The sequence below is a fragment of the Anastrepha obliqua genome, chromosome 5, assembly GCF_027943255.1.
Source record: "Anastrepha obliqua isolate idAnaObli1 chromosome 5, idAnaObli1_1.0, whole genome shotgun sequence".
Lineage (NCBI taxonomy): Eukaryota > Metazoa > Arthropoda > Insecta > Diptera > Tephritidae > Anastrepha > Anastrepha obliqua.
In genome coordinates this window covers 41,126,944-41,147,363 of record NC_072896.1, presented here as the reverse complement: position 1 = coordinate 41,147,363, position 20,420 = coordinate 41,126,944, and the positions used below count along the sequence as shown (strand labels likewise).

Genomic DNA, 20,420 nt, shown 5'->3' with positions numbered 1-20,420 from the left:
TGAGGTCGAGATATTTATATAAATAGTATGTAAAATCCGATTTGGTATGACACAGGAATTTTGCTTATGTGCCTTTTAAACTTTCATGAAACTTCTATACTTTGCCGATTTGCCAAGCATTTGTGTTTTTAACCCTGAGCGTTTGATGACTAGAGCTTAAAGAAAAATTTAAATATGAAATTACATTTACACACTTCTGTACTAAGTGTAGTCACTGGAGTTTTATATCGATCTTGAGGCGAACACAGTGGACTCTCTCTCTTAAGCGGGCACCTGAGGGACTGCAAAACTAGTTCGCTTACGGGAGGTATTTGAAAATGTTTAAAGATTTGTGGTATGTACTGAAAAAAGTGATGAGATGTGTCCGCTTAAGATATGTGCCCGTTAGGAGAGAGTGCACTGTACAAGGTGGCGCAAAAATTAATCACCCTACCGGAAGATTTATAATTTTTGCAAATGGCGTCATACGTCAATCATATTTGACAATTGTGAATTAAACAGTTGCAGTATACAAAAAGTCAAGCAATGGAGCACCTAAAGGGCAAAATAAAGATTTCCATAACTCAAAATCATTTTTTTTATTTAGTAAAAAAGTTGTTCAGAAACCAAATTGGGTGATTAGTTTTGCGACAGCTTGTATATTCTGTATTGATTTACCGACAAAAGCGTATTAAAAAGAAAATCGCGTTTCTATTGAAATCCTACCAATTTTCACCCATAATAAACGGAAACCTGTCTACATTGGCGCCTACCTAATTTTTGGGTGTTCGGCCGAGTTGCTCCATCCATTTGTGGTGTGATTATTGGTGCTGTTTCACAAATGGGGAGACCTACATTTTTAAGCAAACTTCGAATGGCACATGGCTGAAATACACTCGGATAGCAAGCAAAAGAAACTAAACTGCATATTAAAAAAAATTCATTGACGTAAATTTGTTAAGATATATTTGACAAAAAAAGGTTTAGCTGTGTTGTGGCAATTTAAAAGATCATCTAATATGAAATGAGTTAATTTATTGCCAAGTTATTGTGGACAAAATATGAAACGACAAATTTTTTTAATTGTCTAAAAACCGGTCATAGAGTAAGGAAACTGATCGTGAATCAATAATATTTCTTCATAAGGCTAGTTCTTAACATTTCCTTATATACATACGAAAATGTTTCTTTCGAATTTAATGTGTTTTTCGCTCTTCTGATGGCTGAGTTTGAGAAAAGTTTTTTTTTCGCTTGTCAAATGTCCACAAAGATGGTTTACTCTTGGGATTCATGGTATAGTTTTGAGCCGGAAACATAAGTATTTATGTGAGTAGCTCTAGTAAATATATGTATGAGTGATCACTGGCTATTTGACTATTTTTGATCTCGAAATTACTTTGGTATTTTATAAACAATTGACAAATAGTTTTTAAGCAGCTTAAAAAGTAGTATTCTAATTATATTGTAAAAATGATATTTTCACCTAATTATGCGCTATGTGGTGTATATTTATAAAAAAAGCCTCCTAATTCACTTATAGTGTTCACTTAAATTAATTGCTTGTGATATTTGATGTTAATTGTCTTTGTTTTTTGTTTCATTTTTTTCGTTCAATATGTATGTCTGCATGTGTGTGTGCCTATCTTATTATACGCACGCAAGGATGAGTTTGAAATATCTTAAAAAGTTCTAATTAGTACAGGCAAACTAATGCGATTTGTATATTCAGCATTTGTACATTCAGCGTAATAAAAAATGCTCATAAGATTTCAATAAATTTTTCTGTGTGATTGAAGAAGTTCTCACAATACCAATGCTGGTGTTATACGTGTGTATGTGTGGATGTATGTTATACAATACATACATGCGCATGCATACGTATTTGCTCAAGTGCATGTGTTTGTATGTATTCTTGAAAGTCCACAGGATGAACATATGAATTTTCGTTGCTCGCAAACACAGTTATGTCATTTTTTTGGCCCACTTGAGGTCATCATCACGTGCCTTGCAACCAGTTGAATATTCAATAATAGCTTCTAACGCAGGCCAGAATCTAGAAAAATGCCAAATATAAACATGATTGTATATGTGCCAAAATCATTTATGTGTATACTAATGTATATATATGTAATGTATATATTATTAAGAAGTATTGTACATATGTAGTCACATACCTAATTTTTTCCAATGGCCAATTCAACCAGCCTGTGGTAATGCAGAAATATGTTTCATGCGGTGCGACATGATGAATGCGGTGATGTTTTCGCGGCAATACTATGTGATAGTTTTGCAAGAAAAGTACCCATCTCGGCAGGCCCCAATAAGTATGTGACCATTTGTGAATCTGCAGAGAAAAGGAAATATTAAAATTCTATACTAGTAGATTACTAATAATTAAAAATAAATATAATAATACATAGGTATCCATATAAATACCATATTTACGCAAAAAACATAACTACACTATGCAAAGATATAAGAAGCAAATTTTGATGGATATCTGTGGACGGCACACGGTCGCCGTAGTCGAATGTGTTGGTGCGTGACTACCATTCAGATGTGTATTCTAATAGCAGTCGCTCCTCGGCAGACAATAGCAAACCCCTGAGTGTATGAAAAAGCTTGTCATAAAAATCCATCTGCCGTTAGAAGTCGGCTTAAAACTTTAGGCGCACGCCACAGATAGGAGGAGGAGCTAGGCCAAACACGCAAAAAGGATGTAAGCGCCAATTATATATTCAGTCAATGCCAAAAGAAATTGTACCCCGTATATTGATAAGTTTTGACTATTTATTTATTTAGTTTTTAGTTTCAATTGTTCACATAAAGCAAAGTTTCGAACTTTGCATACATTTTGTAAAAATTCGGCAAATTTTCAACAAAATTTCAATCTATTTACTCAGAATTTTTAGAAAAATTTCGGGTATGCAGTTTTATAGATCATTGAATTTTAGTATCAAGTTTCAAGTAAGACAAAAATCATAGTACTTTTTGAGAATTGTTTTTCTGCATTTAACGCCTACTCCACATTTTGTTTAATATGGAAGAAAACACCCAACACCGTCAGAAGACTCTTTAAGAGAACCGAATTAGTAAAAATACGTCAATAAATCAGCAAAATGCAAGTAGTTTTTCGATTTTTTTGAAAATTTGGAAAATTGTATTTTTATATCCAAAAAATATCTAGAATTTTTGAAAAAATTAAAAAAAAACATAGCTAGGCCATGTGGAAAAGCAGGACAGTGTTTTTTCAGAATTTAATTGCTCCAAAATTGTGCAACGGATTTTAAGAAAAATTATAGACAATATAGCTTAATATACGCATTTTAGTATTGTGAACAAAAATTAAAAGTTTTGTCTAAAAAACATCAAAATTTTTTTTATTCATCAATTAGGTGATTTGGACAATACTTTAACATTTTAATGCGAATTTTATTTTTCCTGAATTGCAATTGTAAAATCTATAGCAAGAACCAATGTTTAGAAAAATGTGAATGATTTGAAATATCGCCATTGCATAAGGGTACTATTTTCTGGCGAATAGTATATGTGCCAGTACAGATTTCCACGTAAACACATGTCCTACTGAGCAATTCGATCTCTACGTGTGCGGCGAGAGTTGATCGGCCACCGAAACAAAATAAATTTGCAAAGATTTGGGGCAATTACCGTCGGGGAGAAGAATAATCCGATGCGGTGGTAAACAAACCCAATCATTGTATTTATCCAGAATATAGTAATGCTTTGCAGAATTTGGCATTCATTATTTGGGCTGCACGTAATAGGAAAATAAATAGTTTTCCCTTGGACTTTTTCCGCTTTCCTTAGTTTGAAATTTTTATATTATATTTACAAATAACTATAGCGAAAAAAATCTGGCGCATAAAGAGAAACGCTATTATTATTAATGCATTAAAAAAATCGAAGCAAACGGAGAAAGTTCTCTTTCATGCGCACGTTAACAATAGAAGATCGAAGAGTAAGAAATTACAATAGAATTCATGCTCTCTTTATACGAGTATTTAATTAGAATTTTATTTACTGCAAAATCATGACCAAAAAAACAAACGCAAAAGAGACCGTTAATGTTTTTATTTGTTAGTTTATTTGAGCATATTTTTGTAGAATTTTTGGTAGGCACGAATGTTGAAGTTCACGCTGTATTTGTGCTGTGCGTTGTGAAGCAAGAGTATATAAATTATGAAATAAAAATGCAATGACAGCAAAGATAAAAGTGCGCTCTTATGAGTAAGCGCGCCCTAAGCAATGCTTTTGTGTGTGCGAATGTGTATGAATTAAAAACAAAAACAGACATGACGCAAATAGCCAAAAAAGTGCTCTTATCAATTCGTATGCTGCGTTTGATCAATTTTTTTAAGGGGGAAACTGGTCTAGAATTTTGAAAAAATCGAAAATTTTTTTTTTGTCTTAAAAGGTGCTTTAGGGTCTTAGAAATAATATACCAAATGAGGGATGCCAGCAAAAATGTCTAAATGCCCAAATTTTTCATTCGACGGCAGTGCCTCGCAGGAATGCCCCGAACGCTATTTACAACTTTAAACGCGTTTTTCTCGAAATCACTTTTTTTAAACTGGCCGAAGACATAACTCGAACAAATCTTTACCGATTCTTACGAAATTTTGACAATACATTCGAAATACCTTTCTCCGGAGACGTACGTAGGATTTTTTATTTATATTACATAGTTTTTTTTTTAATCAACAATTTTATGTCGTTCTTTATAGTGAAAATTGTAACTTTTTGTTCAAACGTGCACCATTTCGCGAAAAAACAAAAAAACGAAAAAATCCTACGTACGTCTCTTTCTGTTGTTATATAGAAACTAAAAAAATTTTATTTTTTGATCCAGGACAAAAATTAAGGAGTTTACGTCTTCGGCAATGGACCCACTAGAAAAAAAGGCGCCTTAGGAGAACTGCTGGACAGCGGCCATTTTGAAATTAATTCAGACGAAAAATTTTGTATTTTTACCATGAAAGCTATATTATTAAACCTATTTCACAGATTTTCGATTGATTCCTTTGTTGAGTCAAAATAAATTCATAAAATATGCCCATTTTTTGCGCTCTAGACCAGCTACCCCCCTTAAATAAGTGTGTGTTAAATGCCCATGAGAGTGTCTATAGGATTTTAAAAGTTCTAAAACTTGTGGCGATTTACTCCGTCGCGCAACCACAGAAAATTATATTATATATATAACTCATTTTCTAAAAAACAGATGCAGGAGTTGGTAGTTGAAAACTGCAAATTTCATGGAAATTGGGGTCTATCCGTTTGTCCTGTGTCATGTTACCAAAAAATGATACTTTTCATATAGATACTCAAATATTTTCAACAAAAAATACACATGATTACTTAACCCTATACAAATTACTCAATTTTCACCTCATTCAAGACAACTAAAATAAATAAATAATTGGCGTGTACACTTCAGTTAGGTGTTTGGCCGAGCTCCTCCTCCTATTTGTGGTGTGCGTCTTGATGTTGTTCCACAAATGGGGGGACCTACAGTTTCAAGCCGACTCCGAACGGCAGATATTTTTATGAGGAGCTTTTTCATGGCAGAAATACACTCGGAGGTTTGCCATTGCCGGCCGAGGGGCGGCCGCTATTAGAAAAATGTTTTTATTAATTTTGGTTTCACCGAGATTCAAACCAACGTTCTCTCTGTGAATTCCGAATGGTAAGCACGCACCAACCCATTCGGCTACGGCGGCCGCCCATTCAAGACAACTGCCCCTCGTAAAATTAAACATTTTAGTAAGTCTTTGTAGTTGTAACAATGTACACAATTATTAGGTCAAGGTAGTGCAAACAGAATCATAATCTATTCAAATGGTGTCGTACGTCAATCATATTTGAAACTTGTGAATTAGACAGTTGCAATATACAAACAGCCGCCGTAGTCGAAAGGGTTTGTGCGTGACTAAGATTCGCAATTCAGAGAGAACGTAGATTCGAATCTCGGTGAAACACCAAAATGAAGAAAACATTTTTTCTAATAGCGGTCGCCTCTTGGCAGTTAATGGCAAACCTCAGCATGTACTTCTGCCATGAAAAAGCTCCTCATAAAAAATATCTGCCGTTCGGAGTCGGCTTGAAACTGTAGGTCCCACCACTTGTGGAAAAACATCAAGACGTACGCCATAAATAGGAGGAGGAGCTCGGCTAAACACCCAAAACGGGTGTACACGCCAATTATATATATATATACATATACAGGGTTGCCAATATTCGACGGACCCATCTGGCAACCCTGTATCTTTTGACAGAGACGTCAGATCGCTTAATGACATACCGCGTTGGAAGCGTCAGTCCAAGCAGATTTTTACCATGGAACAGTACACGCCACGCGAGCGCTGCCAAATTGTTGAAATTTACATTCAACAAAAGAAGTCAATTGTGAAAACTCAACGTGCGTATAAAAAATTAAATAATGTGAAAAGTGCGCCTTCTAAGAACACCATTAAACGTTTGTACGAAAGGTTTTCGACAGGTGATGCCGACCAAGGCGTCGCCAAGGACATTCCAAAATCGCCGTTCTCAGCAGTTGGGCATTGCTCGGACCACTTTACAACGAATTATCCGCATTGATTTGCATTTATTGCCGTATAAGATTGAATTGACGCAAAGATTGTTGCCTGCGGACAAGCCTCGTCGATTGGAAAGGGGCCAAAGAGTCATCGAAATCCGTCGGGTCCGTCGAATATGGGCAACCCTGTATATGTAATACAGAAACAGACAAGCAAAGAAGCGCATAAATATCAAAATAAAGATTTACATCACTCAAAATCATTTTGTTTTGTCTTCAGTAAAAAGTTATTCAAAAGCAAATGGTGAATAACGGCACCTTGTACTTAAAATTTTCAACCATGATCAGACTTTGGAACCAAGTAATAAATAAAAGAGTTGTGAAGAAAACCTGATTTTTGCGATTTTTGAACTCGTCAAGAACGAAGATTTTTACGACCCTGGAATAATCTCTAAGTAGGCTACCAAACTAAGTAATTGTCCTTCATTTGCATACAAGATTTGCAATGCTGCCAATAGATACGATACAATTCATAATACAAAATGTTTCCAAAGTGTGAAATGAAAATGCCCAACTTCATAATGTAGTGAAACAATTTCATATATGTATTTTAATCAAGTGTCATCAAAAAGTAACCATTTTAGAAATATAATAGTCATTTCACCAAAATTCTTCTGAAGAAAAATTAATAACTAACTTCTTTAAAAATAACCCAAACGGCAACACGGAGTTGAACTGAGTTTTTATGGAGAAGTCAGCGTTGACACTGATTTCAGACTTGATGGGTATGTGAATGACAAATTACTGTATTTGGCGTAGAAACTATCTTCACGAGGCCCTTTTACATGCAGAAAAAATTTATTTTGGGGTGTTTTGCATGCTGGAGGCATCATTGAACTATACCACGTAAATACCATTACCCAAAAGGCTTTAATAAAATGGTGTAATATGCCAATCAGCATGCATATCCATTATTTTAATGAAACGAACTCTTGGAGGCAAAATCTTCTTAAAAACTAGACTTGCTAATTGGCCGTATGGCCATGACCCTTAATAAACCTACTCATCTAGCACCCCACTCCCTCTGGACCCAATCTGTCGAAACAGCATGTTTCGTGGGCCTACCTTTAGATGAGCTAGACGAAGACGACCGCTGATATATCCTACACTGACAGGGCTTGTATTACTGCTACAACAACAACACTGGGAAGACACCTTTCGAAGCGGAATTAGAGAGGCAAAAGTGGTTATGCTGAAAAACTAGTACGAAATCGGACCGAGAGATATATAGGACTATTTTATAGTTTGTTAAAAAAAAAACACATTACTAAGCCGCCGTAACTGAAAGGATTTGTGAATAACTATAATTCTATTAGTCAAAAATTCAACGCCCACTATGGGTGTAAAATATCAAATGTTAGAAAAGTGATTTCTAATAGCGGTCACCTCTCTGCAGATAATTACGAATCACCGAACGCATTTCTTCCATAAAAAATCTTCTCATATAAACAAAAGTTAACACGGGGATTCCCTGTATCTTGCAGAATTGCAGAATAACAAGAAATGGCATAACGCTATACTAACTCTTAACGATCCGGAAGTATTTTCAATTTACTTCCCATCAGGCCCTAGGTTTTTTTCATACTTAATATTTTTATAAAAGTATAGAAAAGTGAACTTTTTTTAAATATATTTACAGTAGTAAAATAAAAAGATATTTTAAATTTTATATTCTTTTAAGGTATGGTACGCTTCGAAGCTCAATCGGAAAGGTATCCTTGGGTGAAGAATGAAAATATCGCAAAAAATCTTGTTTCTCATCGCCTCAAAACTTTTCGATAAGAACGATAAAAATAATAAGATTATATTTCCTGCCATACACGCGACACTGGGTGCAGTAAGTATCATGGCCGTGCCGCTTATATGGCAGCATTGGTCCATGAAATAAGAGCTACGAGTATATGAGCACCCCAATTATAGTAACTTTAAAAGAAATAACAATAAACTGCTGGCACGTTCGAATTTGTCTTCCTACACCTGTTTGCAAGGAAATATACATTTGTAAGTATTGCAAATATTTATTGCTTGTGTTTCGTGTTCTGCCATTGCAACTCGAGCGATCCGTGAACGTTGCAATGGTTTAGCAAGACATAGAGAATGCCCCTAGCTTTCGTTAAAGCGCTGTCAAAATGACCATTTTTTATAACAGCTTTCGATTTATATTTATATAAATTTATATATTTGTTTATTTACTGAAGTAAAAATTAGTCAACAAAGCCAAGTTGCCTTACAGCCTAATACAGATGTTTTAACTAAAAAAATAATCTTAATTCGCAAGGCGAATATATAACAAAACATACCAAAGCAATTAATGATGACTATAATTAAGAAGTTTCATTAGTGTTTAGAAAAAGCAAAGTCAATCCTAAAAGTTTGGAAATAACATTGAGTTTGATCAGAGTTATCATGACGGCTGCATTCCTTGCATACAGAGTTCTTCTAAAGTTAATCAGTCAGAAAAAATCTAAACTACGAAGCGCTCTAGATGAGGTATTAAAATAGATTCGATTCAGAAGCGAGGGTCAATCCACAACACTTTAATTAATATCAAAGACGAAAGATAAAGACAAAATACCACAGATCAGCGTGACTGCAGATATTTCAGAATAATATTAGGGTATGGGGTCATGAAAACGCAGGGAACGTAGAGCAAAGCCAATGAAAACTTTTTGAATACGTTTAATTCGAGTTATATGGCAGGCATGATAAGTTCTTCACATGAAATATGCACATTCCATTTTCGAATGAACCAATTTAAGAGTATAAGGAATTGTAAATTAAAATTTCGCTCTAGTAAGAAAGCAGCCATAGGCACTCATTTTAGTTAGATTTTTCGATATGATACGCGCTATATCTTTTTCGTATGCAACTAGTGGGAAAAACCAAGTACTTGGGACTAAACATAGATAGGAAACTGACTTGGAAGTCAAACACCTTAGAAAGGGTCAGGAAAGCGAACCTAGCTTTTTATGCCTGTAAGAGAGCTTTAGGGAAGACCTGGGGAATTAAACCTAAGGTTACTCATTGGCTCTACACTGCTGTCGTCAGACCCATTCTTCTATATGGAAATGTTGTCTGGTGGTGTGCTATGCAGAAAAAAACCTATTCTAATTTATTGAATAAGGTGCAGAGATCAGCGGAACTAGCAATATGTGGCGCCATGAAAACCACGCCATCCATGGCTTTGGACATCATGCTACATCTGCCACCCCTAGATCTCTTCTGCAAATACTCAGCGGCCTGCGCCGCTTTAAGGCTCAAAGCGAGCTCACAGTGGAGAACTGTCACACATGGACATTCAACCATTTTAGACTCCTACACGGATATACCCAGTGACTGTGATTATCACCCTCCCATTCTTTGCTTCGAAAGGAATTTCCTAATGAAAATCCCTTCTAGACTGGAATGGCTTGAGGAAGATCCAACACCCAATACACCCGTTAAGATCTACACGGACGGATCCAAAATGGACACCGGTGTAGGATCAGGGTTATTTTGCGAAGAGCTTTCTATTAGTGAATCCTTTAAATTACCGGATCACTGTAGCGTTTTTCAAGCGGAAATAAACGCTATTCATGAAGCCTTAAAATGGTTAAAGATAAACAGAATATCATCAACGGATATCTGCATTCTATCAGACAGCCAAGCTGCCCTACGAGCCCTGGATGCATTCCAAATAACATCAAGGAGTGTCTTACGTTGTCGCCAATCTCTAAATGAGATGGCCAAACAATATCGTATAATATTATGCTGGGTCCCAGGCCACAGAGATATACCAGGGAACTGTAGGGCAGACCAACTTGCAAGAGAAGGTACCTGTATGCCAGACATAAGTAATTTTATGGAGATACCTCTCGCAACTTGTAAGCTTCTCATTAAGGACGCACTAATCAATTCTGCAAATCAGAGATGGATTAGCGCTAACACCTGCGAAATTGCTAGGCAAACATGGCCAAGGCTTAATTTACGTCTGTCCAAGAGTATTATAAAACTGAGTAGACTTCAAATCAGGACCTTAGTAGGGGCCCTCACAGGACATTGTCTCATAGGAAATCATGCAAGGAGATTAGGCGTATACACGCATGATTTCTGTCGTAGCTGCAGAAATGAGGAGGAATTGGAAACAATTCAACACCTTTTTTGCACATGCCCAGCTCTAGCCAGAAGCAGAAACCGATTTTTAAAATCCTACTTCTTAACGAACATAGATAATCTATACACTTTAGGTATCAACAACCTTTTACGCTTTGTCAAAAGCTCAGGATGGTTCAATATGGAAAGGGAAATGTAGCCCAGCCCCCGCGGCCCACAACGGACCCACTCCGTGGTCTAAGTGGCATCGTTGTCTCTATGTGCGATGCGGCTGCCAAACCTACCTACCTACCTACCTAACTAGTGGGAACTCAATTATACCCACTGTTCGTCGATATGGACTGATTTGGTTTAGTTATCAAACTAGTCCCTCGCATCCCTCAGCACAATAATGAGAGAATTTCATACCGTCTTATCATTGATAGAAACCATCTGCCGTTCAGAGGCAATATAAAACTTCCTTTTATAAGAAACATCAGATTGCCCCAATCATATATACATTACACATATGGTCCACCCTAGCACCATGGCTGCCAAAACCGACATCAATAAACACCGAACTGCACGACTACTTTAAAAGCATCACCAGCAATAATCTTTTTTCCAAACTCTTCCACCAACTAATTAACAACAAAAAATTAGCCGACTGCAACTCGCTCTTTACTGACGGTACCAAATCCGACAACAACACCGCCTTCGCAGTTGTAAATAACTACGGGGATCTTCTATGTGGTGGGAACCTCCCTTTACATGCTTCCATTTATACATCCGAAGCGTTGACTTTACTTAAGGCTATCTACCATGCATCTACCAACAAAGGTAAATCCGCCATTTACTGCGATATCTTCTCCGTCATCGAAAGCGTTAGGAATATCTACAACGACAGTCAACTTGTCAGCCAAATCCGTAAACTCTTAATAAAATACTCGAAGAAAATCAAAATAGTCTGGATTCCTAGACACAAAGGCATACAGAGAAACGAATATGCCGATTCAAACGCGAAAAATATGTATTATTCACCTACAATAACTCTTCCCCTATTAATTGCAAAAGACCTTAAAGTTATCCAAAACCACTTATGCAACCTAAAACTCAACTCTTGGGCACATTTCCACCACCCACATTATTTAAATAATTCAGAATGCAGGAACTCCATATACCCATCCAACATTCCTAAAGAACTCAAAAGCCTTTTTATCCACCTAAGAATTGGGCACACCAACCTCACCCACGCCTTGATGTTGTTGGACCTGCAGTTTCAAGCCGACTTCGAACAGCAGATATTTTTTATGAGGAGGTTTTTCATGGCAGAAATATACTTGCCATTGCCTGCCGAGGGGCGACCGCTATTAGAAAACTGTTTTTCTTAATTTTGGTGTTTCACCGAAATTCGAACCTTAGTTCTCTCTGAATTCCGAATGGTAGTCACATCAATAAGGGAAAGATAAAATTCGCTGTTGATAATGTTGAGAATTTTCTTCCGTAAAAGCACATGTCCGGAAGTTTAAAATTGCTAGGCGCATACTCCAATTAAAAAAGATTTTAATTATAGGCAACGTTTGCTGATGTCAATAAGCCTCCGACAAAGTTGGAAGTTGTAGTGAATAGTATGAAAAGCCCAAACAGATAGACAACTCACCTGATTCGTCATGGCAACGAATATTGAACACAAAAATAAATATGATATCCATCCAAAGTCTTGTTGAATGTCCTGATGTGATTTAGTGTTAAAGCTGTATGCTAAAAAGCCCAATATGGGTATGCTGACCATGAAGTTGTCACCATTGGTTTCAATGAAATCATGTCGTGTTATGGACGTTGGATCTAGATGATGTTCACGAAAAGGCCGCAAAAAGTTCTGCCAGAACAGAAAATAAAATTAACACGTACTTTACATAATCGATATTAATCTTAATACGTATTTAAATAATTATAATTCATAGCAAACCTTTCCAATAACAGGTAAATCCACGCTACCCCAAGTGTCTGCTGCCCAATGTACTAGCCCCGATCCAAAATCGGCGGTTATAATACCGCACAATGCCGACACACAAGCCACACTCAGTCTTTCGAAATGTATATGCTTTAGGATCAGTAACAGGTCTATAAACATTAGCGCAATACATGAATAAACGCAGATTATCTCTTGTAAGCGTTTTCCTGTATTAGACAAATTATTTTATAAAGAAATATAGAAAAATTTAGCTCAAGCTTCGAAGTAAATTAAGGTGATTTCTTTAAATACCTGGGCCATACAATTTGGCAAGCTCTTGTGCACCCTTATTTTGCGGACCCCATCGGGGCGATTTCTTTTCCGAGGTGAATAACTGTTCGATCGCAGAATTGCCATTTGGATCCTCCTCAAGCATTGAATTTTCCATAATTTCTCTATAACTTTTTAAGAGCATCTGCAAAAACACAAAATTAAAACACTTGAACAGTTTTCTATGAGTTAATAGGAGTAGAGCACCCAAATTTTATTATGTAGAAGTATCCACATTTACCAAAATTGCATAAACAAAAAAATGGACTTTAAATCTGTGCGTCTCTTCGCCTAATTTTTAGCTTTGTAAATAATTATTTTATCTTTCTTATTGACTAAATTAAGAGATTTGTTATATTGCGATTATGCCTTTAATTTTATGTTGTAATAAGAACTAATTATCAACTTTATGAAAAAGAGAAAATGAGTTAGTGTTTTTAGGAAAAACATCAAGACACCCACTACATCTTTCTTGAATGTTTGTCTGTATGCCATCGATGAACTCAAAAAATACTGGACCTATTATTATAATAACTTGTATATAGGTATATGTATTTTTCCACGGAGAAGGTTTGTAGAATATGCTCATTGATGCCACTCGCCATCACGTGGCGCTGCAGAATAGCAACTTCTGCCCTGAAAATTAGTATGACCATGTCGTCCCCTTAGTATTAAAATAGCCTATACATTTTTTGATGTTTTGAGAAAATGAATTTCAAACTTTTTGTCGAAAGTAGCTCTCACTCAAATCTCATTATGTCTGTAAATATTTATTATTTTTTGACTGACGTTTTGACCCACTTTGTGGAACTAGAATTTGATAAAATTTTGACCACATATAAAATCGACGATGGAGAATCCAAAAATTCAATAAAAAAAATAATAGCCTATGAGTACATAGGCTATTGTTATACTAAGGGGACGATGTATTTTTACACAGAGGAAACGAATATGACGAATTTGACTGAAGACATATGTTTGACAATCGCTAACAAGGCACTGGCGCAACTGGGAATGCCTGTTTCAAACCGACCTGCAAACAACCTTTTCGATCGTGATTTGCAACGAGCAACACACTATGATTCTGACGAACTGGGGACATTCGTTAGAACAAATCTTCCGCAGTTGAATTCCAGAACAACGCATTGCGTTTGACAGAATTATGCGTGCAATCACAGAACAAAGTGGTGGACTGTTTTTCATAGATGCGCCCGGTGGTACAGGCAAGACTTTTCTTCTTTCACTAATTTTGGCAACCATACGATCACAAAATAATATTCCACTGGCTATTGCATCATCTGAAATTGCGGCAACTCTTTTGGATGGTAGCCGAACAGCGCATTCATCATTGAAACTGCCGTTGATTTTGCAAAACACTGAGGCACCAACATGCAACATCAGCAAAAACTCTGGAATGGGAAAAGTACTTCAAACGTGTCAAATTATCATATGGGACGAATGTACAATGTCTCACAAGAAAGCATTGGAAGCGCTTGATCGTACACTGCGAGATTTGAGAGGAAACAGACGGATCTTTATTGTCTGGTGATTTTCGACAAACACTGTCCATTATACCACTTCAATACCCGCTGATGAATTTAATGCATGTCTTAAATCATTAGTTCTATGGCGTCATTTACAGAAATTGACTTTACATCGGCTGGAAATGTTGCAAAACAATTATTGGATATTGGAAATGGGCGTATGGAAATTGATGAATCTACACTATGTATCACCCTGTCAGCAAACTTCTGTAAGATCACAGAAAGCATCGACGAATTGGTGCAAAAAGTTTTCCCAAACATTGCACAAAACTACAAAAACCATCAGTGGCTCAGTACGCGTGCTATATTAGCAGCCAAAAACATCGATGTCAATCCATAAACTGCACCATTCAGCATGGAATACCCAGTGAAACGACAACATATAAGTCCATCGATACTGTGGAGAATCAAGACGAGGTTGTCAACTATCCAACTGAATTCTTGAATTCGCTTGATTTGCCAGGCATGCCGCCGCACGTTCTTATATTGAAAATTAGCGGACCCATCATTCTTCTTCGAAACATAAATCTCTCTCAGTCAAGAAAATGATGAACAATGTTATCGAAGCAACAATTTTGAATGGGAAATTCAAAGGTGAAGACGTACTGTTGCCACGTATACCAATGATCCCGACAGATATGCCATTCGAATTCAAACGTTTACAGTTCCAGGTGCGACTCGCTTTCGCAATGACTATTAACAAAAACCAAGGACAATCGTTACAAGTGTGTGAATTAAATTTGGAGAATCCATGCTTCTCACATGGACAACTCTATGTGGCTTGCTCACGTGTCGGAAAACCTTCTGATTTATTCGTCTACGCACCAGATGAAAAAACCAGAAATATTGTGTATCTCACAGCACTTCAATAAACATCGAATTGAAACTAAGCTTTGTAATGTCACAATTTTGTCGAAATAAACAAATGCAGTAAATGGTTTAGAATGAATTGAATATTTGTCTAATAATTTTTCTTTAAAGTTATTTTTCTTAAATTTATTTTAGTTGTTGGCGTAGCGCGCCGGTACAGCTAGTATACTTACATAAATGTACATATGTGGCAAACCTATAGGTAGCAATGAGTAGGTCTAAAGAATTTTTAAAATGAAAAAAAAAAACGACTGTTCGTGGTTACCCCTAAGCTAGAGGGGAGAAGTTTCAAATTTGTTTCTTTGTTTTGTTTGCATTGGCTTCATTAATCTACTGAATTCTAAGATGGGTAATCTGTGAATTTTAAGATGGGTAGGGGATTGGCCTTCTACATGCGAGCCTAATTCCGAGGATGCCGGCTTTGCTTTCAGGCTGGCAAGCTCCCTAGGAATCATGGGAAATATATATGTATATACATATAAAGAGAGTGAAGAAGTAACCTTAAATATTCTACGGAGCTATATGTACTTTCATTCATATACCTATAAGTGTTCAGTTGTTTAGAAAAGTTTATTAGGTTTTGTACTACACTGCATTTACATATGCATGTAAGTATATATATGTATATACGCATTTACATATATACATATATATCCGTGGGAGAGTGCACGATTTCTTTCTGTTGTTTTTCAATTTAGTGGGATAGTTTTCCATAAAACAGCTGCTAATAATTTTAGCTTGTAATTTTATTGGAAATAGGTATATTGAAAAAAATCTGATGGAGTACGCGTGTTGGTCGTAAATAATAAATCAATTCTTGAGAATCGAAGCATTTGTTAGTATGCCAATTGGATTTAGGAAATCCCGATTCGGTTCACGAAATCGATCGTTAAACTGGTTATTAAACAATACAAAACAATCGATAGCTGCATACAAGTTCGTGAAATGATAAAAGGGCGTGTGAAATCAACACATTTACATTATTTAAAACACACAAAAAAAGGGGCACGCCGTGAGGCAAATTACTAAGCACCAAATAAAGGGTTTTCCAATAACAGGTGATATCTATCGCTATCGAGTGATGATTAACGATTTTTTATGGCCGGAATTGGATGGTATGATCTGCACAACGTTTATTTTCAACAAGACGGCGCTACGTGCCACACAAGCAACGAAACCATTGATCTTTTACGGGAAACGTTTCCGGACCGTGTTATCTCTCGAAGAGGTGATCACAATTGGCATTATTAAAATATTACCCTGTACAAATGCCAGTGATACTGCTATTGATCCGAAAAACTTTGGAAGTTCGCCGACGTCGTCTGAGCTGCGACTGTCTACTCCAACAGTACTTAGTCATATGAGCCATGAAAGTTGTGTAAATTTAAATTTATAATAGAATGTAATAATTTTTTTAATGTGATTAACAAAAATGTATACTTTTAACGACTTCAAAAGAACTTATACTACTTTCAGACTTTCAAACATATCTTCAAACAATTTACGTTTTGACCATTGATATTTTTTCGCCTTCTTAGATTCGCGTCGTCTAAGAGTTTTGTAGAAACAAGATAAGCTTATTTCATTACATGCAAATTAAACCTTTTATGTCATATTTTCGGCATTGTTTTTTTTATAGTACTCCCGATTCTTCCAAAGCGACCTTGAAGACGGTGCTAATATCATTTAGATCTGCCAGACATTTCTGAGCATCCTTTGATCTTAGTATATCTGCTAGACCTGATGGGATATTCCCTTGCCTTCAGGACTTACAAAGGGCCAAATCAAATCAGGAGGTGAGAGGAGAAGAAGTTCGTTGAACACTGGCGAAATTCTATCGGTCAGCGACAAGCGAAAAAATTCCTAACGCCCGACAGAGGAATTTCTGATAAGCTACTTTCACTCAGCAGAGTAGACTTAAGACTTCTAGCTGGGTACTTTACAGCCCATCGTAATACCACTTCAACAAAATTGGACTCTCTGGACCATCATCTGCCGGTTCTGTGAAATGGACACTGAAAATTCAGAACGCATTCTTTGTAAATGTCCTGCTATTGGCAGAAAACGGCTGCCGCACATTGGTGGTACTGCCGTGCCTCCATATAAACTATGGAACAATAAACTCCAGAATAAACCTATAAATATAGGGTACCGCAGAAGGCTTTGCACAAGAGATCTATTTTGGCGCAGTATACAATAGCCTAATAATAATAATAATAGCTCAACTGTCAGGGTATAAGGGTAAATATCTACTTCAACTTAAATTTTTTGTTAAACAATATGACTTACTATGTACTCGAGTTGTTCACACTTCAAAGCAAATTAAACTCTATTTGCACATATTATCACTATTTACTAAGCAAATGCAGAGTCTTTATATAAATATATGTTAAGAGTATTAGGACGAGAATTAAAAAAAAAATATAAAAATAAATATTTTTTCTCTGAGCCGCATAATGTGTCTTAACTTTAGCCCACATGAAATACGAAGGGATTATAATCGTTTCCCTCTCTGCTACACTTATATATGTATGTATATCTATGTTTGAGTTGAAAATTAATACGCCATTAATCCCTTCAGGTACATACCTTCTACGTATTTATATGTTACGTTAATTTTTCATATAAAAGCATTCACTCAACAATTTACTATCAGCAGTTATAATTTGAGTAATTAGTTGTTAATGACTCTGTTATCACAAATAAATTTTTAAATATGCCCACCTGTGAAAGCTGACGCACTCAAGGCATTTATCAGTCTATCCTTATTTTACCTACAGATAAAGCTTATTACCTTACCTTACTGAAGTGGTGGCAAAGAGACAACCGAAATCAAACTGACATTATACTTGTGCGTTAAAATGATAAAGTAAAAACTTTGTTAAAAACACGATGACAAATGCAAATAATCAGTAATGTATCATTTGAAGAATTCTACTCATGTACAGGTTTAATTGGATAACCTGAATCTCTATTTTTCCCAAACAGTTTTGAGCCGTCTCCTTCATAATATGAAAAATGTGAATTAACTTCGAACACTGTGAACCAACTACATATAATACGAATTGTGGCAATTAAGTATAGGAAATTTATATCTTAAGAACTGGCTATACTGTCATACGTAAACATACAGCTATGGACAAAAAAAAAAGGACTCTTCCTCACAATAACATGCCATTATGATTATTTTTACTGGATGACCTAGTGAAACTGTTCTTTTTGCACAAATTTATTTTTATATTTCAGTACTATCAAAAAAAAGTTAAATAAATAACAATTAAATATCTGCAATTATAAGAAGGTCGAAAAATCGGAATTTATCACATTTTGCACTGGACATTGAAATAGCGCACTTTTCCTCGATCTGCAAGGAAACCAGAAATTAGTTATTTCTAATTGGTTACATTTGTTTATTAATTTCTTACCTAATTAGTATTTTATTGAGTACTCATTATTTTTTAAAGCTCCTTCATGCCTATGAGGTTAACTTTCTATTAACTTTCGGCATCTCTCCAAAGGCATAGTTCCACTGTACTTCTTGCCCCACTGCATTGATATTTTAAAATTTTTTTTTTGTCCAACCGTTCCATTTTGTGCTGGCCAAAATACGAGTATAACTCACATTTTTTCTTTGAAATGCCAATTTTTCACCACTTTTCTGTATGCTTGGGTCGTTATCATGCATGAATAACCAGTTTAGTGGCATGGACTCAAAGGGATATGACTCCATTGTGTTGTTGAGAATAGCAAGATAAGCAACTTTATCCAAATTGCCATTTATTCCCACTATTGGTCCAACTCCATTCGAAGAAAATGATCCCCAAGCTTTTAAGTTACCCCCACCGTGCTTCAAGGTCTTTGTTGTATACCGGGGATTGAACTCTTGGTTTTTTTTTTCAGAATCAACAAAAGCCTTCCGATCAACGCCAATCATATTCATTTTAGTTTCGTGCGTAAAAAGCAATATTTGGCTTCTGAGGGTATTTTCGAAATACAAACTTGCCTTGACCGACAATAACGGTTTCTTTCTGCTGACACACCCATAAAATTTATTTCCATTGAGGCGTTTTCGCACAAGTCTGTTTGATATACTCGTATTTAGGCTATATTCCTCATTTATTTTCAGCGTTATACTCCATGGCGAGCCGAGTTTATTGTAAAAAAACATACATTCGAACCTTGCGGAGCTTAATTTCTACACTTCGTAGATCACCCAACGTCCAAAATAAAAGTGTTTTATATGTCAAATATAGCAAAAATTATACAAAGAACATAAAGCAGTAAGCACAATGAGATATCAGCAGTTTTGCACCTCCTTTTCGTTTTTGTTATTGCATTTGTATTTGTATCAAAACGACTTAATAAATCACAACAAAAAAAAACGAAATATAAACAAAAGCTACGCCACCAGATATACGAAATGGGTAATCTATTGAAATTGGCACATGATTAATACCAATGTTATTTCTACTTGTATCTGTTGATTTCACCAAAAGTATAAAAGTACTTCCTGCCTGCAAACCACATATACAGAGCCAATACAGTGAGCTCGGGGTAAAGTGAGCATTGAGATTATAAGCAGTGAAATAAAATGGAAAAGAAATTTGTAATAATTCACACTTGTGTGAAATTGGTACATGATTAATACCAATGTTATTTCTACTCGTATCTGTTGATTTCACCAAAAGTACAAAAGTACTTCCTGCCTGCAAACCACATATGCAGAGCCAATACAGTGAGCTCGGGGTAAAGTGAGCATTGAGATTATAAGCAGTGAAATAAAATGTAAAAGTAATTTGTAATAATTCACACTTGTGTGTGTTTGTAAGAGCTGTTGGACTAGGAGAATGTACTCCTCTTCTAATGAACTATACACAACTTTATTTTAAAGAGTCAAAACGAGAAATTCAAGTAGAAGCTAAGAGTTAAATGCTCACTAAATTTTACTAAAGAAGGCATCAGTTATATTGCAAATAATTGTATGATATTTGAGGTAAATTAAATGGATTTTTGACTAAAATACTAAAATTGTAATTTGTAAAAAAAAAAAAATTGTGAT

At 35.8% G+C, this 20,420-nt stretch overlaps 1 protein-coding gene across 4 annotated transcripts in view; it reads right to left on the bottom strand.

Annotated features, from left to right (window-relative positions):
* Positions 1 to 1,058: 1,058 nt before the first annotated feature.
* LOC129249220 (plasmanylethanolamine desaturase) overlaps positions 1,059 to 20,420 on the bottom strand; it is a 29,914-nt gene continuing 10,552 nt past the window's right edge. For all 4 annotated transcript variants that reach the window (XM_054888908.1, XM_054888907.1, XM_054888906.1 and 1 more), the window contains exons 2-6: positions 12,930 to 13,092; positions 12,633 to 12,844; positions 12,324 to 12,542; positions 2,154 to 2,323; positions 1,059 to 2,032 (exon numbers count right to left, since the gene is read on the bottom strand). In XM_054888908.1, coding sequence (XP_054744883.1) covers positions 1,942 to 2,032; positions 2,154 to 2,323; positions 12,324 to 12,542; positions 12,633 to 12,844; positions 12,930 to 13,092 — 855 coding nt within the window. In that variant the 3' untranslated portion in view covers positions 1,059 to 1,941. The remainder of the gene's footprint in view (positions 2,033 to 2,153; positions 2,324 to 12,323; positions 12,543 to 12,632; positions 12,845 to 12,929; positions 13,093 to 20,420) is intronic.